The 25,164-nt window shown below is 35.2% G+C and overlaps 1 protein-coding gene across 6 annotated transcripts in view; it reads left to right on the forward strand.

Moving 5' to 3' along the window:
- The window catches only part of CTNNA2 (catenin alpha 2), a 967,153-nt gene that overhangs the window by 169,065 nt on the left and 772,924 nt on the right, over positions 1 to 25,164 (forward strand). For all 6 annotated transcript variants that reach the window (XM_016123449.2, XM_016123443.2, XM_016123447.2 and 3 more), the window contains exon 3: positions 20,212 to 20,407. In XM_016123449.2, coding sequence (XP_015978935.1) covers positions 20,212 to 20,407 — 196 coding nt within the window. The remainder of the gene's footprint in view (positions 1 to 20,211; positions 20,408 to 25,164) is intronic.

Consider the following 25,164-nt stretch of genomic DNA (forward strand, 5'->3'; position numbering starts at 1 on the left):
ATATGCTGCAAGAGGAGCGTGTATCAGATCTCTGCTGTCATCTGATTAATAGCACTCAAACTTTAGCTGGCCTGATTTTTTTCTTTTCTTCTTTCTCTCTCCCTTTCTCCCCAACCTTCCTCTTTGATTATCACTTCCAAGCTATCTATACAGGTGAATGGTGTAAGGTGGAGAGAAAGCCTTTATTTATTCCAGTCATGGAAGCATGGTATGTCATTTGTGACAGAATACCTCATTGAATTTTCTACTAGTTAGTCTACTTCTGGAACATCACTTATATTAATTTTTTCTATAAGTTAAAAGGGATGTTGATAAACTAGCATGCATCCTTAGGGGGGTAAGTATTTAGAGAAATATTATAAAAACCACAGTGAAGTTCTTCAGGCTGAGCATTATTTAGTCTGAAGAAAGAAGACAAAGGAGACCCTTGCTAGCATCTGCACCTATTCCAAGGATTGTCATGGAAAAGCAAGTCTTTTTTTGAGATGGTAGATCTAGGAACAATGGATAAAAATATACACATGGTACAACAATATGTTTGTGAATACCAGAAGAAACGTTTTTAAATACTGAAAGTCATCTCTATTTGTTTATGAGCACGACAGGGGGGAAGGGAGAGTTACGTAAGAGACTACTGTTTGGTATAAACCCATTAGCACTATTTAAGAATTTTAACTATAAAAATATCTTATTTTGATGAGAAGAAACATTAGTGGAGGGTAGAACCTACAGCTGTAACTGCACATAAACTTCATTTCATTTCTTTAATATACTTTTTTTCTCTGATTCAAGCTGGTTTTGCCCAGATTATGGCATTGTGACTCATTTGCTTTATCCACGCTTATCCTTCCTCCTTTGTATGCCTTTAATCATTAAGGCTTAGAACATAAGATTTACCGAGCCTCAGGTCATGAGGACAATAAGTTTTGGTTACACTAAAAATAACTTCTTAACCTTAGATGTGTTTTAGCCCCAAACCCATTGAGGCAGAACAACCCCACTGGCCATGGGACCATAGGGGATGGGGCCGTGGCTGATTCCAGAACTGGACACAATGATCAATTACCTCATCCCTCTCGGATCACCAATTGGTAGCACCCACAGCCCAACTCCCTTAGTTTCCATGACTACTGATTTTTCCCTATATAATCTGTACTCCTGAGATGCCGGGGCTGGGGATGGGGGTGGGGTGAGGGTTGGGCTGGGGGCAGGTTGTTGAGGGCAATAGCTCCCTTGTGTCTCCTGGACTTGCAGCTCTTCTACAATAAACCTTACTTTCTTTTCTGTAAAATCCGCATGTATCTCTTCTTTGACTCAGACGTGCACAGGCAGATGCAAGTGGAAGTTTTCTGCCAGTTCTTTCACTCAGTTCTATTATGCTTCCTTCAACTTTTGTCCATGTAAAGAGATAGTGGAATATGTGGCGCTTCTCTTGGTACTGTCTTCCCAGCCAAATCTTGGCACCATTACTTTTGCATAGTGAATACTAAGAGAAGTGTAGTTCAGGCTGATGATGAAGGCATGGCTGTACCAGGCTAAGAGAAGCTACTAGCTGGATTCGCAGGTGGCTGACAGCCAGACAAGATCATTGGTATGATTTTATGGGTCTGGGATATATAAATAGCAATGGCTCATATTCTGTAATGTGTATTTATAAATATGACTGTCTCCAAGACTGAAATGATCATCATCGATCACATGGTAGGAAAAAAATTAAGAGTAAATGTGGTCAAAGTGACTACAAGGTCAAGGTAAAAGAGTTGGTGAGTCATCGAAGAGTCAAAATTTATGGCAAGGCCAATATCTAGAGATAGGAGTGTAAGCTGTGGGACTAACTTCAGAGATGGTATGGGACATAGAAGTGGCAAAAAGTAGAGAGTAAATATTGCCTCAAGGACCTAAAAGAACCTGCCTTGCATTCTAGAATACATGCACTGGTAGACCTGAGTCAGAAGTTCATTATCTGGCTAGAGACCAAAGTCGTCAGGATAGGGATGGAATTTGGGTGCATCTGTGAAGTCCAGGGTGGAGGTATTTATCCCCATTAGGGTTGTGTATATCCCTCTCCCAGGACTGAGGTCATCTGGAATCTCTTGAGGGCCATTTGGCATTGTCAGTGCATCTTCTGGATAATCACTGGGGTCAGGTTTGATGGTTGAAGAATAGTTTTGGCTACACAAAAATTAAATACATACATACTACATACATACATACAGAAGATCTACTTGTAGTAATAGCATCTCCCTTGCAGATAACAACATGTTTTTGTTTATTCTCTGACACAATTTCTATTGTTTTTCAGATGAAGTTAACAAGTCATTTTTTGAGGTATCTGACCCAGGTTCATGATAGCAGAATTATCTCCTTAATGAAAAAAAAAAAAAAAAAAACAACAATAGAGGTTAGAGGATTCATATTTAGTATACTGTGAGTATATGAGAGACTTATAATATTCCTACCATAAAATTTGACACTATGAATAAATTAATTAGTAATTAGTTGGTTCCTTAATTATGAAAACTTCAGATTTCCTCTGAGTTAGGAAATTAATGGGGATAAAAATGATGACTTCCCACTTTCTCCTGCTTTGGAATTCTTGCTGCCTTTATTCATAGTTTGATGTAAAAAGAGAATGCGTATCATTCAGGTTGTGACTTAAAGATGAAGCCTCCCAGAATGCATTGTACCTAAAAATTAGACCTCACTTCTACAGAAGACATATTTCTTTCCCCTTGGACAATACTTTTGTTGTCTTCTCTGTTGGTTCATAAAAGCACATCTAAAGCATAGCTATAATTGTTGTGCTTTAAATGATTATATCGAGAGATCAAAAAGTTTTTTTTTTTCTTTTTTTATCTGAAATGTCTGATGTTGTCAATGAGGAAACTAGTAAATAAGCAAAACAGTTTTAGGTGAACTCCTCCTCCCCCTCTCTCCCCCCGCACACACACATATGCTTTTAACACTGTGCAAGACCTATAGAAGCAAAGGCCAAATAAATAGCCTATCTACATGTGTTTTATAATGAGAAAATCATCTAGAAATGAATATTGGATTTAAGAGACAGGATAAATACAGAATTTAACCTCTGATTTATCCATAAAAGTATGATTTATACCACACTGTGCTTCTAGTTGGGGCCAAGATCTCAAGCATTAAGCTCAGTTTATATCTTTTGCATCCTGGTACTTTCTTCATTCTCTGTCTAGAGATTTCTGCTCTGCATATGGGCTTCAGATCACATAACCTGCCTGCTTTGCCTTACTACCTTATCAATTGCTTGTGGTAGGAATAGCATTATCTATTCACCAACACATGTATTTACTCCCTAAATATTATCTGGCAAAATATTTACTCCCTAAATATTATCTAGCAAAATTGACTGCTAACAAAAAATATAAAAACCTAATACAGTAATTCTTCTATTGAATGTATTCAAATTTGGTACTCATCTCATAAATTCTCTTATTAGAAGAATATATGCTGTCACTATTGTATGTTCTAGGTTTCAAATTCATGTATTTGGATGGGAATGTGAAGCAGTACTAACTTTATTGATAAAGTATTACGTAATATAATGGAAAACATTTTCTGTTTTTACAAGGATACTGAAGATAGGCCGAAATTTAGCTAGATCAGAAAAAGAAAAGAAATGGAAATAGAGTGTTTATAATAATATTTCTTAATATTTCATCACCTTTCAGATAGACTTTCTATAGTAAGCTTTTACATATGAATTTGATTCAGTTTTCTAAAATGTAAGTTACATAAACATTTAATAGAAGCACATACAGTCTTTTATTCATGCATTCAGTTTACAGTTTTTTAATACCCACAATGAACCATGTACTTTGTACTTGGGCATGTGGTAATGAGCAACATAGGCATGGGCTCATCACTGATAAGAAGATAGAATATATTTAATACACTTAATAAGCCAAATACTAAGAGGGACAGCCAAATGTGTAAGTGAGTGGGATGGGCTGAGTTTTATCATCTGAGGTGAAGGCCTTAGTTTGATTTAGTTAGAGGGCGGGAGTGTGAGATATAGGAATCATTATGTTCTCAGAGATGTGCAAGGGCAGAGAGTGTTGACTAAGCATCTGAAGTGGTTAATAATTAGAATATAGAAGTTTTCTTCAGTTATTCTGACTAGCTGTTATCACCATGGAGTGGTTCCTACGGATCTCACAGAATCTCCAATCCCTATGATCATCTAAGCTAACTCCCAGTCTTCCCTGACCATTCATGTAAATGAGCCCACCTCTTTTTCCATGCTGTCTAAGCATACTGTCCATTTCCTTTATTTCACTAGTTGAGATACAACTAGATTCTAATACCATGAGGACAGGGGCAAGGTCTGTTTTGTTCACTTGGGTGTGCCCATTGCTCAGAATTCTGAATATCACATAGACATTGTAGATGCTCAATAAATATTTGCGAGGCTGAAAAATGAGTTGTAAAATTTAAACATCCAGTTTTTGGCTGATTATGATTATGTAGTTGAGAGTAATGTTATTTTCCATTGTGGTGCTGCTTTTTTCTCTATGAATTTTAACATTTCTACAAAATTGAGCTGCTTTTATTTTTGTTCTGAAAAAGGAGATTATTTATTAATAGAAAGGGAAAAGAATTTAAGTAAATATGACAAATTAAGATATTATAACATTTATAAAAGTCTTTTTAAAAATTTCCTTTGGTATTTCCATAAGAAAAGTTTTCTGCTAAACAGACAGGTAGAATTAGCTGAGTGCCTTTCCCACTTCTGAAGACTCACGGTTCTTCGTCTCACTTGCTCCTTCACAAGTCCTACTGGTTTTATAAATATTGGATTTTTAAAAATTGGATTTAGATCAGGGCTGTCTTGAAACACTGCTGCTGTTTTTGGCAATACTTTCTCTTCCCCTGTCCTGTGAAGAGAATCTTTTCAGGTGCATTGTTTATCAAAAGTTATTTCTAAATATAGATTCCTTTTTCCCTGCCGGCATCAGTGAGGCCAATGAGAGTTAAAACTGGTGTGATGCATTGTTAGAACAGAAAATGAACTGAGGGATAAAATATTTATGTTTTATATCCAAGGTTAAAATGTTAATATCTTACTCATTGTTTGAATGACTTTATGATTGAAATATATGTAAATGTTGCCTATTAAATGAACTTTCAGCATCAGCTATGTAGATAGTACAAATAGGTCCCAGAATACTACTGTGTCACTCAGTAAAAGGCTACTTCTTTATGAGCTTCACCTGGATGTACCCTGGTCCTGTGCAAAAGTCTATGTTCATTTATAATGGGAAGATAGCTGGACTGGTTAAAAGGGAAATGTGTACCAGAACTGCAGGCCTGTCCACTTTCCAGGTCAGTCATAATAGAAGCAGCAAGTATTCCTGAAGCATAATCCTTATCTTATGTGTTGTGAAACTGAGTCTTACTGCTAATACATGTGACACTTTGTATCTGGGAGATGCATACATGTAAGCCCTAGCATTTTCCACCCTCTGCTATACTGGTTCAATTTTTAGGACTGATCTTTTGATTCATTTCCCTTGCTTCTTTTCTGTTGTTGCTAAAAGTCCTCTTTATTAAAGCCAAGGGCTATGGGGCCTGAATCCCTGATGAGCTGGCTTATCTCCTGGCTTGCTTAGAAAGCCTGAATCCTGCCCCTAGATCCCTCAACTACTACCTAGATCAAGCCTCGAATGGGAAGATCGCTCTAACCCATCATGACGTCAGTACCAACTGCTTAGCTTAGAGCATCAGCAGTAGACAGGAATCCTCAACTACCATCTCTGCCCTGGTTTGCCCCACTGCGTGGTACAGATGTTCGTACTTGTAAAGCTTGTTTCACCAGCCTTACATGGAGTATCTTTCCAGCTGGCTTCTGTGGTTCTCTCACTCATTCTTTTCTCAATTAACTATGGGTCCTATTTAGGGTCCCTGCTCATTGTTACCACAAGTGACACATCTTAAGAGAAAAAGGCACAGAGGGGAGGCTAGGGACCCTAACATTTGTGTTAGGTTTGGTGATCTATGAATCCCAGGAGATGTGCCCCTTTGCTTTCCTGCTTTAGTTAGTGGCTCCTCTAGAAACCTTTATAAGAACGCAGAGACCATCTGCTATCCTGTGCATTTTGTGTGTGTATTTCTAGGTGTTAAGGGCATGAACTAGACTCTGTTGTTTGCTGAAGATATTCATGTTTTATACCAGTATCATTTCAAAGAAATAATGAGTTATCCATGTGTGAATAACTTGTCTGTGCAACACACCTACTCTGTGGTAACAACTCCCTGGTCATTGTGCTGCCCTGACTGTTTGAATTTCCCTACTTTATTGCACAGATTAATAGCACATCACAGCTTCAAGGGACTGTCTCATTGCATACATTTTACATTTTACAGTACTTAGGCTCAGAGAGTGAGCTGCATAGTCCTTCAGTGTAATTAGAAGTTGTGATTCTACTTCCATGATAATGCATGTCTTTCATATTTATCATGCCATCCTGCTCACTTTATCTGAATTTTATTTGAGTGAGTTTATATTGTAAAGCAAAACAGCACCATCCAAATTGTCAAAATCCATCTTGCTACTCAAGCATAAAATAAAAGATGATCAGGCAGGGATGATTAGAGAGGCGGGTCTGGCAGCAAACCCTGGCTGTGCTACTGACTTCTTTGTGACATTAAGTCCATCTGATGTTACTCCTTGCTGGCATAAGATTGATATCATTATTCAGTATAGTTGTGCAGATTGAGAAAAAGTACTGTAGGTATCCAGCAAACAAGCTTTTACAAAGCAAGTGCTCCAAGAATCTACTTTCCTTTCCTTAGTGGCAGAAGGGTCAGTTGATAAAAATTCCTTTATATTTTTCTAATATCCTGATACTAGTAATAGATAACATAAAACTTAGATAAGTTCCAAGTGTTTCTCCTATCATCTCATAGGTAAACTTACACAGGTATCTCAGAAAGTATAATCACCTAATTACTATAAAAGACTACCTCCTGTCATCTCTTTTGTTCATCGTTCTTCACTTTTTTTAAAAAAAAAACTGTCAGTGCATGTGTTGTGAAACACTACTCCCCAATTCCTCGGAGATTCTCTCCTATTCTCTCCTACAGAATCTCTATGATGCATTGATTTACAAGATATCATTTCTAGCCCCTCTTTCTCCTGAGCTGCCTGGGAGATGCCCTGTCAGTCCAAGAGAAAGGAGTTAAAATGCGGTGAGTGAATGATGAGAGGCCATCTTGGCTCTGCAGGTGTCCAAGTACAAGGGTATGAGATTGTGCTTATTTGGACTTAGGCGCATAGACCATATAAAATTTAGCCAGCAGTTGGCCGTTAGAATGTGGTTATGTCCTTAATGAATTCATCATAAGTTAAAAATATCGTAATTCAAAAAAGCATTTAATATACCTACTGTACATCATAGCTTAGCCTAGCCTACCTGAAAGTGCTAGGAACACTTATATTAGCCGAAACTTGGGCAGTTATCTTGAGTTTCATCTCAGGAGTAAGTGCCTTCTTCTCACCAGAAGCTGGGCACAGAAATGAGCATTCTATAGATATGATGGGATGTGAAAAAGAAAACAAAACACAGCATCCAAGAAACGCTGTCAACACAGTATACTGTAGAGCAGTAGTCCGCCACCTTTTTGGCACCAGGGACCGGTGCTCCTATGAGAATCTAGTGCCTGATGGTCTGAGGTGGAGCTGGGTGGTGATGCTAGTGCTGGGGAGCAGCTGCAAATACAGATGGAGCTTTGCTGACTCGCCTGCCACAAACCTGCTGTGTGACCCAGGCCATGGACCAGTATAGGTCTGCAGCCTGGGGGATTGGAGGACCCCTGCTTAGAATGTTGTTTGTTTACTTTTGTGACCACATGATTGGGAGCTGTGTTTATACCCACTGCTTAGTTTATACACACACTATTCAGAAGCATATAAACAGTACTTTGAGGGGACCAAAAATGGACTTGGATTTGTTGTGTGACTTAAAGTTTAACTTTTGGGGCATCCTTAATATCTATAGGTAGGGAAAGAAGAAGGATGAGAAATGGAAGAATGTTTTACCCTTCTCCATCTTAAGTTTTATAACTCTGAGAGGTTTCTACCCAGTTGATTTAAACAATTTTAGTGCTAATGAGGACAGTCTTTCAGACTTGGTCCCTAGGGCAAGTAAATATTGATTTTTCTTAAGAGTGAGTCAGGCAAAAGAAGATACATCTTATCCCTTACTGAGGAAAAAAAAAAAAAAACCTATGAGAGCAGTAACATGTAGTGTTTTATGTTTTTTATACATGAAGTACATTTTATTACTCTTATTCCTTATTCTAATATTTTTAAGGTAATATGAAAAAAATTAAAAGATGGTGGTTAAATCAAGAAGAAAAACATATATGACTTCAGACCAATATTATGTTTTAAGTTTGTAATCGTGAGTTTAAAAAATCCTTGGCTAAAAATGATGAGTCGATTTTAAATAGTCCAATTAGGCAATCAGTTGTGTTGCTTATCTGCATTCACAAAGAGCAAATAGAAAACCGGAAGTGAGTACATCTTCCTTAATTAGTCTAATTAAACACCTGCCTAAAACTTCCTGGCTCAGCAAAGCTCTGGCTTCTCAAAATCACTAGCATATTGCTAAAAATATAATTGTTTTTGAAATATAAGTATTTAATTTTAAACACTATTGAACTATCCTCCACACTTTGTTAAAAAGTAAAGAAAATGCATATGAATTATACATTGCTTGTAACAAAAAATTAGACTTAGCAATTTAGTTCATTTAATGATACTATACAGGTATATTCAGTTTAGAAGTATACAAAAACATTATTATTAAAAATAAGGAGCATATCTAAATATAATTGTGAAGAATTTCATAAAATTCTTGGGTAAAATAATGGCATGGCCCCCCAGGTATCAGCAGAGCTCTCCATGAACCTTAGCTAACTTCAGATATGCTACCCAGATTACTTTGGAATATATCAAAAAAGAGATTTCTGATATTTCTTTGCTAACTCCTCTAGATTTTGACATCAGAAAATTCGTTGTTAAATTAATACCCATTTATTAAGTCTGCCTTAGTTGACACAGACAGTAGACTTCAGATATTTGTATATTAAAACTTACCATCATGAACCACAAGTCAAGAACTTTGTTCTATTAGCATATAGAATTTCAGAGTTTAACTTAGCGATAATTTTTAGTTGAGAGCTGAAAAAAATGAGGCCCAGAGATTAAATGACCCCAATATTACACATCTGCTTAAGTAGCTGGTCTGGGGCTCAAGTTCAAGTAAGTACTCTGACCTTGTGCTCAGGACTCTTTTTGCTCACAGTTGTGTTCAATTATTTTTTGGAGCATCTCCTTTGTTACAGAGATAAGTGCCTTAAATAAGCTGTCATATATAAACTTCACAACATCCGTATGAGGTGCATATTATTACCCTCATTTTTCAAAATAGGAAGCAATCTTGGATTCAGTAATTTCTTACCCAGATGAGAAATGACAATCTCCAAAGCCTGTACTCTTTCCACTACCCCATGCCACTGCCTTTTACTGACATTTCCCTTTGCAACTTTGCTTGAGTACTGATTATCTAGACCCCATTCTGCAATTTCAAAACTGCTAATAGTTTGTAAAGAAAATGCTGTCTTATATTAGAAAATGAGCTGCTTTCATTTTTGAGAATTGTCCAAAGGAGAGCCTTGACAAGATAATTACAACCTGCTCATTTTCGCCTTTATTTCATTAATGGTTTCCTAGAACCTTGAAGGCTGTGAGAAGTGATGCTTAAAGGTTGCAGCTAGACAATATGGCAGTGCATTCAAGTGGAAGGCTGGCATTCTATCCAGAAAGAGGTGACCCCACAGTACACTGTCAACGTGGTGTTATTTCAAGTAATTGGCCTTTTATCAGCAGTTTGTAGTTTAATGGGAGAATAATGTTTACTTTCATATCAAAATCAGAAAATGTCAATAAATGATGTGATTTTTTTTCCTTTGAAAAACAAAGGAATGTTTTAGAAAGCAATATGTCATGCATGCAGTAATGAAATTGTGTATCTACATCAGTTTTTAGCTATAAAATACAATTGATTTGGTTTTAGAAATTTATATTGTATATAAAATGAGGCAAGTATGTGTTGAGTGTTATCAGGGGAATAAACTGGTTTTGTCAGACAAATTAAAATCTGAATTTTTCTTCTTCAACAGGCTTATGACTTCAGATAGGCAAATTTCCCAGTGATTCAATGTCCCTATCTGAGTAATAGGGATAATACTTTCATTTCGTCATTCGCACACTTGCTAAGTTTGAAGTAAGAACAAGCTGGGCATAACCAGGGAGCGCTTATTATTTCATATTTGATGATGGAAAGAACAAGGTCGCATTATTAATCATGACTTGTTTTGGTTCTAGAGTAAAAACTAATTAACAACAGAAAAAAATGATGATTTAGTAGGATTATTTTGCTTTTAGTTTTGGGGAAAAATGGTTTTCAAATATGCTAGGGGGTGGGGAACAGTTTTTTCCTAGACTCAGTAGGTTTTGGATTAAATGTATTCCCCTGTGGCTTCTAAGTATCATTCCCTTGTTGTGAGACTGTTGGTTCTGTTTCCAGAAATGCTAATGGCTTAAATACTTTTTCATTTTAGTATTAATTCCAGCTGTTATATTTTTAAGTATACGAAGAATCTAAAGCTTATTATTGGTACTTTCAAAAGGTGACTTGAAATTTACATTTAAAACATGTCATAATTACTAGGATCTGGAATTTGACACAGTACTTTAAAAATATATGTCTTCAGACAAAATCATAAAAGTCAAGGTAGCGCGCTAGAAATTCTAGCCTATATTTTCTGTTCTGTTTGCATGCATGTGTATATGTTTGTGTCTGTGTGCATACAGACAAACACAAGGAGAGGGGTGGATTTAGTAACTAGTACAAAAAGATGGGAAAATGAACAAATCATTTTTAGCTCATAATATGAGGTTTGTATCCCTTTCTGCTGGGGAAATTTATTTAAATATGTTTAAGATGTTAGATAAGAATAAGAAAAGTAATGCCATACATTATTGTTTCTGAATAGCCTAATCATTTGATTCTTTACTGTTTTTTTTTTTTTTTGGAACTTAACATTAACCTGATTTATGCTAAAATCTCCTAGTCCACGTTAGAATTTGGGTTTTTCATTTTTTTAGGTTACTTCAAGATTTCTTTGTTTTGGCATTTTTTACTTTCGAAAGTTGCTTCTACCCAATATACTTCATAATAACACATATTAACTTTAGCAATTAAAATAATAGGGCATGGTGATAAAGTAATCACATCACCCATGTTGCAACTATGACTTCATTGATGCTCTTAGATTTGCTCGTTAGAAGTGTCTTCAGGAGCCCTCTTATCTCTTGTCATCTCCAGTGTTTGCTAGATGTGGTTAATCTGTTTCTGAATAACTTTTCCTGATTCCTCAAACTGATTAATGTGTTTTGCTGTACCCAGTACTCAAGTGATTGCTACTCCCCAAAACACCATAATGCAGGTTTCAGTGGCAATGAGAGGTCTAATAGTTTGTGTCTAACCATAAGACCTGTCTGTGCTGGAGCATTGTCTGTTAAGTTATACTTTGGGTTTTACTTACCATTTTGGTTCAAAGAAAAGGGAAAAAGATAATTTAAGATGCTCATGCATGTGTGTGTTTGTGTGTATAGTGTGTGATTTATTTTTCTAAATAAGTGTACATTCTTGAACTAATATATTACATACATTATATGGTATTTATATACTTTGTGGAGAAAAGGGGACACTTGTACATTGTTGTTGGGAATGTAAACTGGTGTAACCACTATGAAAACAATATGGAAGTTCCTCAAAAAATTAAAAATAGCTCTGCCATATGATTCAGCAATTCCACTTCTGGCTATTTGTCTGAAGGACATGAAAACACTAATTTGGAAAGGTATCTGCACCCGCTTGTTCATTGCAGCGTTATTTACAATAGCCAAAGCATGGGGGAAAAAAACTTAAGTGTCCATGGATGGATGAACAGATAAAGAAAATGTGAGCTATATATTATTCATCCATAAAAATGAACGAAATCTTGCTCTTTAAGACAACATGAATGTGGAACTTGAGGGCATTATGCTAAGGGAAATAAGTCAGAAGGAGAAAGATATGATCTCACTTACATGTGGAATCCAAAAAAAAAAAAAAAAAAGGATGAACTTCTAAACACAGAGAACAGGGAATGGGGGGGGGAATGGGTGAAGGTGGTCAAATGGTACAGACTTCCAGTTATATAATAAATGTCATGAGGATGTAAAGTATAGCATGGTGGCTATAGTTAATTATACTGTATTGTCTATTTGAAAGTTGCTTGGACAGTAAATCTTAAAAGTTCTCATCAAGATAAAATCTTAACTATGGATGGTGATAGATTAGACTTATGGTGGTGATCATTTTTCAGTATATACATAAATCAAATAATTATATAGTCTACCTGAAATTAATATGATATATGTCAATTATGTATCAATAATAATACATAAATATAGGTATTTAAAAATAATGATATAAACTTTTAAAAATATTTTATTCTTGACTATAAATAATACAGTGATGCAGTTAACATTCACTGTTGAAACATAAACCCCAAAATCTCAGAGGCTTAACATAATACAAGTTTTCTTCTGATTACATAATATCAGAAAGAATCTTCCTGATAAATTTGTCACTCTCTCTTATGGTAAAATTAAGGGACTTCAGCTCCTTCCAACTTATGGCTTTATTATCTTCAGCATCTGGTTTTCAAATTTTCCAACTGAAGAACAAAAATATAGAGGAGGATTTTAATGGACCAGGTTGCGTAGAACATATACATCACCGATGCTCACATTCTGTTGCCTAGAATTCAGTCAGTTAATTCAGTCTTGTCTTGTGACCAGAGGAAAAAGAAGAGTTTAATAGCACCAGAAAATCTCCTCTATTAACAATAATAAAAATAATAAATAAACTTATTTTTTTATTAAAAACAAATATATAACATATAACTAAAATAGCTAAATTTTCTGCATGCTGAAATTTTTTGAAGTTTTGCAAATTATAGTTGCTTCAGGCCAGCATTAACTAATACCTCAAGGAAAGTGGGAGGAGAATCACTAATGGTAATAATGGATTTAAATATATATTACATCTTTTCAACTGTGATTAAATTGTTTCTTTTTTTATCCTTACAATGTCGCTGACAAAGAGCTTGTGTTAGGAGTAGGAGGGGGGTCAGCTCTTCATTTTCTTACCCTTCAATTGTGCTTGCATTTTTAGTGCTGTCTTCAAGCTTTAGTTTCTTTATATGATTCTTTTTAAGCTTCTGATCTATTTTTTGAGCATGTGTGTGTTGTGCGTGTGTGTGTGCACATTCTCTTGAAAATCAGTTAAATCCACATAACCGAATCTTTGTTAAAGTGTAAGGCCGTCACTGCCAATTTCTTGGATTTGTGTCACACATTCCTTCCCCCAGCCCTTTCGTCAAGATAACCCATTTGTCATATGTGGCTCAGGACCATGTGATGTCGAGATGGAATGGTGTGGCCAGTGTAAACGTCAGTCTGGCATAATTTCTTTTTTAAAATTATTTTTAGACAAAAACCAATGTAGAGTCCTAGTATTTTTTCTGCATCCCACTGATTGTCCATTACCCCCCACAGAGTGCGTGTGTATTGGAGTCCACCAACTTTAAAGAAGGAAAATGTCAAAGCAAGTGCCCTTGCCAAAGGTTGCGGTAAAAAGATTTGATGAGTTAGGGCAGAATGGAAGTTTGGGCCAACTGAATCCTGTAGCTAATATAGTGTTAATTGAAAAAAAAATTTTTTTTTATTCCTTTAAGCAAACTAAATGCTGTTTATCTTAGACGAGCTTTAGGATAGTAGTGAATCTTGACTGTATTCCCTGGAGGTTGAGGAATGGAAAGCTTCTATGCTGCTACTTTTGTATGAAACAGCACGCCTTAATAGAGAGTGGAGAAAGTGTTAGTTTAATATCTTCTAAAGAAAATTGAGTTTCTTCTGAAGAACATGCACCTAATGAGAAGTCCACGCTATTTCATCTTGGCTCATAGGGGCTGTTGGGATACTTCCTAGGAAATAAGTTTGAATCACTTCTCACCTACAAGATGAATGGATGATCCACTGCCCAATTTTTCTTTTCTATAAATTGTAGCCACCAAAATTCTAACCTAGAAAAAAAATTTAATATAGGTATAACTGGCTACTTATCTTGGCTATAAAAATACCTAAATACCCAATCATAGAATGTTTATTTTGGGGATAATTTCTGAAATCTACTTTTTGGTGTTATATTCTTTAAGGTAAATATTTGGAAAAAGTATACCAAAGCAACCAAATGAGAAGGCTTGATTTGTGACCTTATTCAAAAGTTGAAGGTACATCTACAAAAAACAATAACTTAAATGGAATAGGTTTTCTTTATAGCAATAAGCAACTAGAAGAATTCAGATCTGTTTGAGAGTAAATAATAAAATTTTATCTTCAGAGTTTAAGAGTGCTTGCTTCCAGGTCTAAGTATCAATGAACATGCATCTGAGCTTTACACTGTCAGTAGAAGATAACAGGGAGAAAATTTCAAAGAGGCAGAATAATTCTCCATTTTATTCCTTTATAAATTACTAGCGCATCATTAAAAGATCATAATTTCAGAATCTGACTTTTGAAGCTGTGGAATCAATAACTATGTTTCTTAAAATTTACTTCTTTTTGTTTGAAATGGAGGGTGGAGTTGTATTTGCAGGGAAGACCAGTGCAACAAGAAATTCTCGTGCATGAGTTCCTGTGCCATGGAAGTCTTACTTTAGGTATTAGTGAGGCTACAGTAAGTCTGTATTATCACTATTGTTTGCTCCAGACCTAGTTTACTTTCTGGTCTCTCTCTCTCTTCATCGTGCACAACATACAAACACCTTAAAAACCATGGAGATTCTGTGCTAGGAAATAATTTCTAATAGAACATAAAACAAGATGAGCATATATATTTTCGTATATTTCATAAAGAAAAGCACTTGCCATATTAGTGATTACTGTATGATTGCTAAATGAATAAATCAGGTTATCAAGGAATAATTCAAGGAAAACTTCATTTTGACTTGAATTTTTTTTTTTTTTTTTTTACCTTGGCCGTTCTTAAAACTTAAGTTTTCTCCTAAAGGCTTCATATTATCAAGTGTATTACCATCTGAAGCTTTAACTCTCTTCTAAGTTAGACCAATTTTCTTTCTTTTTTTTGAGGAATTTTTCATTTATCTTCAATTGCTCCTGGAATAAATAACTTGTTTTTGACCATTTTGTTTCAAATATTCACCCAAAAAAGCTCTTGCTTTTTCTTAGGCTACACAATAATCAAAGCCCTGTCTTATGTTAGCTGAGTAGTTAATGATGAATGGAATACTTCAGAGTGATACCAGCAGTAGGACTCTCAAAGACTTAGTACTCACACCTGCAAAGTGCATGAATCTAGCAAAATGGTGCCTGAGTTAATCATTTTTATTTTCAGCTCTTGGTTCTCTTTTATTGGTCTTCTGGAGAGCTCAAATAATTGCTTGCTTCACAGTTTTCACTTTGGAATGCTCTCACTTTTCTAAGTTGCTTGCAATTGCTTTAGAGAGGAGATGCCTTCCAACGAAGAGTCAGGTGATCAATTCATCAGCAAGTTTTTTTTAGAGGCTATGTCACGGCACTAAAATAAGAGGAAGAACTTACCGGTTAGAAATAATGGCTTTATCGCTCTCTTTATTTTGCTTCAGCTGGACTGCTGTTTCTGAAAGTAAAGTCCATAATCCATATATATCATGATTTCATGTTATGAATACAAAATGTCCTAACCCAGACTTATCTGAGCAGAAGCACTGTAAGTTCTGGAAATTTGCTTCCTAACAGGCATCTAGGTGATTCTCAGGCATGATGAAGTCTGATGATCATTATCCTAGAATTCAGTGCTTCTCTTATTTTAATGTGCATTTGAATTACTTCGGGATCTTGTTAAAATATAGATTTTCTTTTAGTGGGTTTGGAGTGGGGCCTGAGATTCTACGTTTCTAACAAGTGCTAGGTAATGATAATGTCTCTAGAACTCACTTTCAGTCGACTCTCCTGTAAGTGAAGTATAGAAAGATGACTGTTGCTGACTCTGGGTAGATGTGACAGAGTATCTAAGACAAAGTGTCTTGGTGCTCTCAGTAGTGCTTGTTTGGGAAAAAGAAGTATTCTATGTCTATTGAGAACTTAGAAACAAAAAACTGATCAAGTAGAAGAATCATGGACAGAAAAATTGTATTCTAATAAAACATATTGTAAGAAAAATTAAAAAAAGGAAAATTAAAAAAAGGAAAGGTATTGGGCACTGTCTGACATTGTGTAGGAATGAGGGGTCTATCCTTATGACATTAAATAATGAACAGTCTATACCAGCCTGGGTCTCACAGTTTTATACTCATATCACACCATCAACATATCTGAAAACAAGTGTGCCCATCCTCTGGCTGTGGCTGAAGTTTTTCACTGGCCAGGATTCATTGGGGCCATCATTATGTTAAGATCTTAGGACCCTTGACCACTTATCCTCTTATCTTTGAGATGTAAGACTTATTTTCTTTGATGAGAGGCAGAGATATTGAGGAAATGTTTGAAGTGGGGCTGGAGAGAAGTCAAGTATCTTTCAAAGCTACAGTCGAGGAGCCTACAAAGAAGGGAATGTTAAAGATTAAGAGAGCATTTGGCAGAGCCAATGAAACAGAGAGAAATCGTTGTGAGTGATCAGATTAATTAAAGGAGTGGTGGTAACAGCATGCCTTTTCCTGGCATAAGAGGGAGGAAAGCAAAGATGAGTACAGAGTGAAGTAAGTTTGATGGTAAGTAAAGTCCTATTTTAAAACTACAGAAGTTTAGAGAAGGAAAAGATTACTGCTAAGAAAATTAACCAGGAGATGTTTCCAGGAGGAATGATAATTGAGTCAGTAGCACTAAATGTAGCAGAGTGGTATGCTGAGATAGAACTAATTTGATTTTGGCAGCTTATTAAGTACCTTAGTGAGAAATCAGTTAGAGAGGACTCTGCTACAGGAGATGTGGAGAAGGTTCAAGATTTAGGAGGCTGTGAAGTGAAAGGAAAGAGAAAATGGACACTTAAATGTATGCTTCCCTTTTAAAAAAAATGGTAGTGACTAATGAAATCTAAACTCCTTAGCTTGGTTTTCGAAGCCTTTTAAAATTTTGTTCCGCCGCATCTATCTAGCCTTACTTCTTGTATCATTCATATATGGCCTTCTTCTCAAGTAAGACCAGTCTCTTTATTACTGTGGAAAATGGCATGTTCATTTCTACATGTCGATATTCATGTTACTGCTAGTCTGTGTACAGGCTGGAACTTGTTTTTTTTTTTCTTTACTTACTTTCTTTCTTTCTTTTTCTTTCTTTCTTTCTTTCTTTCTTTCTTTCTTTCTTTCTTTCTTTCTTTCTTTCTTTCTCTCTCTCTCTCTCTCTCTCTTTTCTTTTCTTTTCTTCTTTCTTTTCTTTTCTTCTTTTCTTTTCTTTTCTTTCTTTCTTTCTTTCTTTTTTCTTTTCTTTTCTTTTCTTTCTTTTTACACTGTACAAAAGATGTTCTCCCGAATTGTTAGAGAGGAAAGGAGGATGTGTGGCTCTTGAATGACTCTTGCCTTGGGTGAAAGTTGGTGTGGGGGTTAGATGGAGTACCTGGCTGCAGTAGAAGGAGGCATAATGTCCAACCAAGAATTTCAACAAAATATCAATCTTTTAAACACTGCCATGACTAGACACTTAAAAGTCTGTAAGTAATATCTGGATATCAAACCTTACACACAGACACCTGATGCCTCCAGAGGTCATTGGTATGTCTCTGTGTTATTTATATCATCTTTTATGTTATTCATTAACTTTTTTTTTTTTTATCATTTTCTCCATACAAAATTCTGTATTTTGTGTTATGGTTATTTCTGATAATATCAATTGATGGTCATTGTGAATATGATATTTAAAACTAGCTTTTTCATGGCTTACTGATGTTCTATTAGATTTTTATAGTTTATCTGGTATGTAGCCACCTTGTTCTTCACTCTTATGGTACTAATAGTTTGTCTTTTAATTCTTTTGCATTTCCTCGATAGAATTGTATTCTCTATAAGTAATGACATAATTTAGTGTCTGCCTTTGTAATATTTATCTCTTCTTTCTTTTTCTTATCTGTAGTAGTCCCCACTTATTCAAAGGGAGCATATTCCAAGACCTCCAGTGGATGCCTGAGAACTTGGATAGTAACAAATCTATATATATATTGTGTTTTTTCCTACGCATATATACCTGTGATAAAGTTTAATTTATGTATTAGGCACAGTAAGAGAGTAACCCCAATAACTAATAATAAAATAGATAATTATAACAATATACGGTAGTAACAGTTATGTGAATGTGACATTAAGTAAAATAGAGGTGCTAAATATCGTTACAACAGCAAACATATTACAATATATAAGTATATCAATGAACACATTGTGCATCTTAAATGTATTCAACATTATATGTCAAACATTTTCAATAAAAAATAAAAATAAATTAAAAAGAAGATTTTTGAGATGTTTGCTGTGTTTGCTTGGAGGGTTTATGTGCCCATATCCAGGTGTTGGGTGGTTGGGTAGTTGAGGTTCCTGGCAGAGTGCCACGTTAATGTGTCAGAGTAAATTCTCATTACAGAAAACATACTTGCACTTCTGAAAAGTGACTTTTGTGACAGGCTGTCTTTATGCTGACAGTTGCGTCTTTGTGGGTGGAAGTGAAAAAAATGTAATGTGTTCCTGACTGCATGCACATTTTACAGCTAACCACCATTATCTGACATTCTTATTCTCAGTGATTTTACCTTTCTTTTTGTGTGTATGTGGCGTTTATACTTAAATGACCTTATAGAGTCCTTTAATTCACTGCATCTAATTAGCAATCAAAAAAATGCTGAATATAATGGCTCCCAACACTGCGTTAACTACTTCTTAAGTATCAGTTCTACCTGTATTCATCATCTTACTTCACCTTTGTTCAGTATGTTCTACTTTTGGTGTGATCTTATGCTCCATAAACTGACTGAACAATTGCGATTTTGACTAATCATTTTGCTTGCTCTCGATTTGGAGTAAACATCAGAAACTACAGCATTTGGACCTTTTCTATGGACTAGCTTTCTTGATAACCTCCAGTAAGATCTGCATACTAAACAGGACAAATATTGGTGAAAATAAACCATAGTGCCCATATGCATATGAACATGATAAAAAATACAGAGGTAATGATGACTAGCAACTTTTGCTGAGCAGAATGTGGAAACGTTGCATTTATTTCCCTCCCAAGCTTCTCACTGGGAGAAAATAAGGTTCGGAATTCTATAGGAGGTAACAAGTTGTTTAAAAGATAAAAAAAGCTTTGTTAGAAAATTAAATAACTCTAGATATGGTGCTAAAAGAAGTTTGGCAGTTGATATATATATATATATCCGAATTATGATACCCAGAAAAGGAGTGATCATGCAAATCTGATTTTCAATTCTGGAAATTTTAGCTGGTTAACCAAATGTTGCTACTGAATCATTCAGTCCTCTCAGATTAAATTTATTGTTTTGTTTTTAGAAGATGAGATCAGAAATAGCAAGACTCTTTAAAAGTCCTTGGTAAGTGACACATAAGTAATGGGTATTGATGGCCCACTCTTTATTAATGGCTCATTCACTTCCACCCTGACTTTCAGGCTCAGGACTGAATATTGGTTCTCTTAACTCAGTGCTCAGAGGCAATTTACATTTTGTTTTATTTTCTTTCCTCCCTGAAGCTAGTCACTCCAAAGAGCATAGTATTTGTCAGTCCGTGAAAGCACAACCTCTGGTGAACTGGAAACTGAGCTACTATCAAGCCTGCTCTTCCTACTTTTTCACATACTTGAATTTTTCTACCTGAAATAAATACCTGTTTATTTATATGTTAACCTATACAATTTCACGTTTCCCTTTAGGTGAGGCTATGTGATGTGCATTCACAATTTAACAAACAGAGAGTATTTAAAAATGGTAAGATAAGGTGACAATGCATTATTGCTAGACAGTTTTGCAGAGCAGTTTTACATTTTTTTCTTTTCTGTTTAAGGTGACGACCCTTGTTAACACAAGCAACAAAGGCCCATCTGGTAAAAAGAAAGGGAGATCAAAGAAAGCCCATGTACTGGCCGCATCTGTAGAGCAAGCCACTCAGAACTTCCTGGAAAAGGGGGAACAGATCGCAAAGGAGAGTCAAGATCTCAAAGAAGAACTGGTCGCCGCTGTGGAAGATGTACGCAAACAAGGTAGGCAGAATAATACTATTCAGAGGGATGCGTATTGATGTTTAAATGATGGATTTTTCTCAAAAATCAATGCTTATTTGCTCAAAGGAGTTGTCTTATTTTTTTCTGCTCTATCTGCACTTGTCATTTTTAATATTTGCTAGAATTAGGTGAATAAACAAGTAACCGGTAATTTTTTTTTTTGTTGTGGCATTCAGTGTAGCACAACTACAAACACTCCACATCTGGTCTTACTTCAAAGACTTAAAGGTGTTTTCTCTTAGTAGATGAAACCTCTTGTGTAAAACTCAGGCCTTAGGGAGGATAAGATGAGAACACTTTATACTATTAGTCATCAAACCCCAGGATTTTAAGGACGAAAGGAGGAGGAAAATGTAAAGCAGTCTAATAAAATTTTTGTTGCTTTGTATGATTTTTCATCTACAGCTTTCCTCGAAAATCTAGCTAACTAGTTATCGATGGATCGATCAATTATAAAGCTAAGTAACTAGCAAAAATGCTATTTATTCGTCATATTTAAATTAAAAAAATTTTTTTACACACAAAATAAAATGTACCGCATACCTGTTCTTAAGTGTGTAGTTCAGTGGTGTTAAGTATATCCAAATTAATTAGTTAATCTCCAGAACTTCTTTATCTTGCTGAACTGAAACTCCCTACCTATTTACACATGGACTCCTCCCTTCTTCCTCCCCTCCGCCCCCAGCAACACTATGCTACTTTCTTATTCTACTCTAAACATGTCTTATAAGTAGAATCCTACCAAATTTGTCTTTCCGTGACTGGCTTTTTTCAGTTAAAATAATGTCCTATGGTTCATCCATGTTATATAGCATGTGTCAGAATTTTCTTCCTTATTGTGATGAAATAATATTCTATTGTATGTATATACCACATTTTCTTTCTCAGTTCATCCACTAATGGATATTTATGTTTCTTCCATCTTTAGACTCTTGTGAATAATTATGCTATGAACATGAGTATACAAATATCTATCTCTTCATGATTCTGCTTTCAATTCTTTTGTATATGTACCCAGAGGTAATATTACTGGATCATGTGGTAATTCTATTTTTAATATTTTGAGGAACCTCCATACCGTTTTCCATAGCAGCTGGACCATCTTACATTCCCACCAACAGTGCACAAAGGTTCCACTTTATCCACATCCTTGCTAACACTTGTTATTTAGTTATTTTTTTCCCCTTTGTATAATAGTCATTATAATGGGTGTAGGGTGATATCTCATTGTAGTTTTGGTTTGTATTTCTGTAATGAATAGTTATACTGAACATCTTTTCATGTGCTTATTGGCCATTTGCGAACCTTCTTTGGAGGAATGTCTATTCAAGTCCTCTGCTCATTTTTATATTAGGTCGTTTTGTTGTTGTTGAGTTATAAGGGTTCTTTCTATGTTCTGGATATTAACCCCTTATCAGATATTGTTTTGTAAATACTTTCTCTCATCCTGTAAACCTACCTTTTCACCGTGTTGATTGTGTCCTTTGAAAAGCAGACATCTTTAATTTTGATGTAGTCCTACTTGGTGCATTTAGTTGAAAATTCTACGGCACCATGAAATCAAAACGAGTATCTCCCCAACCTGGCCTCCCTCCTACATTTCTTACCTCAGTGAATGCAACACATATATATTTAGTTGCATGCTGTAGAAATCTTGATACCATCCCTGTTATTTCTCTCCTTAAAATATAATTTATTTTAAAGTCCCATAGGTTTTAACTCCTAAATATCTCTTAAATGGATCAATTACTGTTTTGGTTATTCAAAGGCACCATGTTTTAGACTGCTCCATCCTGTCTCCTTACACACGGTTAAGAATGACTTGTTTGCATTTCCCAGCTCAAAGAACACCTTCACAGGGAAACCTTTCCAGACACTCCTTCCATGCTTTTTATGGCTCTTTTCCTTGTCACTTTCCACAAGATAATTTAATATTTGTGGGATGACTTGATTGATAACTTTCCTCCCTCACAACCTATAAATTAAGAGACCATACCATGTGTCTTTTGCTGACCAGTGGTTTGTACTCATAAAACTTCAATAAATATTTATTGAATGAAGGTATAGATAAATGAAAGTTCTTCCTCCTTTCTTCTTATAAACCTACCATTTTTTATATTCACAGCTAGATATTTAGTCCCTGGAAATACCAGCTCTCCTTCCACACCAACATCCATATTCTTCATGTTGCCTGCTGCCATTCTCTTCTCCTTAAAAGTTAATTTCATTTACGTTACACTAATGTATATGTTACTTTAATTTGAAAATTTAAATTCTACATATTTCATCTAATGTCGATGGACTACATTTGTGTATATGTGTGAGCAATGTGTAATCTGACAAGTTTTCAAATGCTATTGAAAACTACTATTCCTTCAGAAGTACAGACAGATACTTGTTTGCTTTCGTATATCTGTAGCCTGGGGACTTTGTTTCCCTCCCTCTCTCTCTCCCTCTCTCTCTTCCTTCCTCCTTTCCTCCCTTCTTCTTTTTATTTCTTTTAGGTTGACCGACGTATAATAAATAGCACAAATTTAAAGTGTACAGTTTGATAAGTTTTGACAAATGTCTACACCATGAAACCATCACCATACTCAAGTGAGCCTCTCTCTGGTAGAGAAGTTTTTGACTGAATGGTCCCTAGGCCACTTTCTCAAAGCTTTTTTCTTTCATAGGGACATATTTTCCCTTTTAGTTTCTTTGACCATCTCTTGGCTTCTTCCCTCCCCTTTTTTTTGTGACTAAGTTAGTTTTGAAACTTCCTGTAGAAATTAATATTTTAGTTTTCTTGATGCTTGTGTTTTTGACAGTCTTCAGACAGACCGTCCTAGTGATATTAGAGTGAGAAATTTTAAAGATGCTAATTTAGGACAGCTTACAATAGTTGCTCTTAGGATATTTTAAACTTTTTCTATATTATTCATATTCATTTCTTGTTACAGAAAAATTATGCATCAGGAAATGATGCCTACATGTTAGCTGTATAAAGCTCAACTGCCGCATGTCTCTCTGAGCAGTGTCAAATTCAAGGAAACATTACTATATTATACAAAATGACAAATATTTTACTGGCAAAGGCCTTTAAAATTCTCTTCTTCTGTTTCTCTCACTCTCAGATATCTCCTGTACACTTCAGCTGCCTGTCATGTGTGAGAAGTGCCTCTTCTCCATGGCAACAAAGTCCTCAGTTTCCCTTCCAGTTCTTTATACATAGGCTTGCTTTCTTCTGCTTCTCAGTACTTTATTGTGTCATTTCCTTAGCCTGTCTGGCTTTTCCCAATTTTCCTGTTTGCCTATTAACCAGATTTTATTTACAAATGAGAGTCTGAGTTGACTTTCAGAGAGAGGTGGAAGAAAGGAACTTGAGAACAAGTGAGGAGCATGACAGAGTATTTAGTTATTGGGAACTTTAAAACATAGTATCTTTCCTTCTATCATAGAAATCTACTTTCTAATATGTAAGATGATATTCAGAAATTGCAGCAACACTGACATTTAGAAACAATTTGCCCCTTTAAAGTGGCTCCAGCATCCATACTTTCCTGCATACTACATATTATCTAGTGTAGGAACTAAACCTATTAGAAGTGATCTATTGCTATTGAGTTGTTTTTGCTTTTTTAAATCAAATGGTCAAAAGTATTGCCACTTAAATTTTTTTCAGAATGAGTGGATGCCACAAGTTTCAAATTGTGCATCTCCAGTTTCAGATTTTTAATTTAGAACCATTTTTTGTTTTTTTTTTTGTTTTTTAAATTTCATGACATTTATTGTTATAATTATTGTAATTTGGCAAGATAATACATAAAATTATCTAACTATGTCGTTGTATCTCATATGGTTAACTTTATTGTTTGAAATACTTTATAATTTAAAAAATATTACCCTTTTAAACCTAGACTACATGCCAGATTTCGGGTGGTGATAATATTTACACTAGAGTGTTATAGTAGAAGATTTTCCTGTACCTTTAAGTTATAATGTGAAAAAAAGTATTTGAGTAGGCTTATGCCATCATCTGAGTTAAAATAAGTTAAATATATATATATATATATATATATATATATATATAATATATGTAAAATCATTGTATTCAAAACTTAGAATTGTGCTATTTTAGATGGGTAAAGATGGGATATTTGGTATTTGGTCCAGGGGTGTGTGTGTCTGTTTTATTATAGATGAATTAATTGAATATACATAAAATTTTTTTCCTAATTTAAGTTTAAACATCATTAAGATAGGAACAATGATGTACATATATTTATCTCTACTCCTAAAGCTGGCATTGTTCTCTAGCACATGACAGGTTATATTTGAGAAAGAGACATATGTTAAGTCTACAAAGCATTGAATGATTTTTTACTTTGGCCAATAACTATACAACTTAAGCTAAATCACTAAACTATCTTCAGTATCAGTTTCTCTATTTTTTGAATACAGACAATAATTATTTGGTTCATTGGGTTGTTTTACAAAATGAAGCCACAGAAGATTAAAGCAAACTTCAATTTTACAGAGATTTCAGAGTAGATTAATTAATTATAATTTAGTAAACCAATCCGTACTCCATATGGCAATAATGCTCTTTCCTGGGCCCTTCCAAGCAGGATGTTGAAGAGTTGAATCAGCATCCAGTAGTGTCCCAGAAGGGAACCGAGTATCTCATGTGGCTTAGAGTTGGAGATAGTTGTAAGTGGTCCCAGAAAACTATAATTGGGTAGTTGAGAAGCCAG

This window comes from Rousettus aegyptiacus, unplaced genomic scaffold, assembly GCF_014176215.1.
Source record: "Rousettus aegyptiacus isolate mRouAeg1 unplaced genomic scaffold, mRouAeg1.p scaffold_m13_p_7, whole genome shotgun sequence".
NCBI classification, from domain to species: Eukaryota; Metazoa; Chordata; class Mammalia; order Chiroptera; family Pteropodidae; genus Rousettus; species Rousettus aegyptiacus.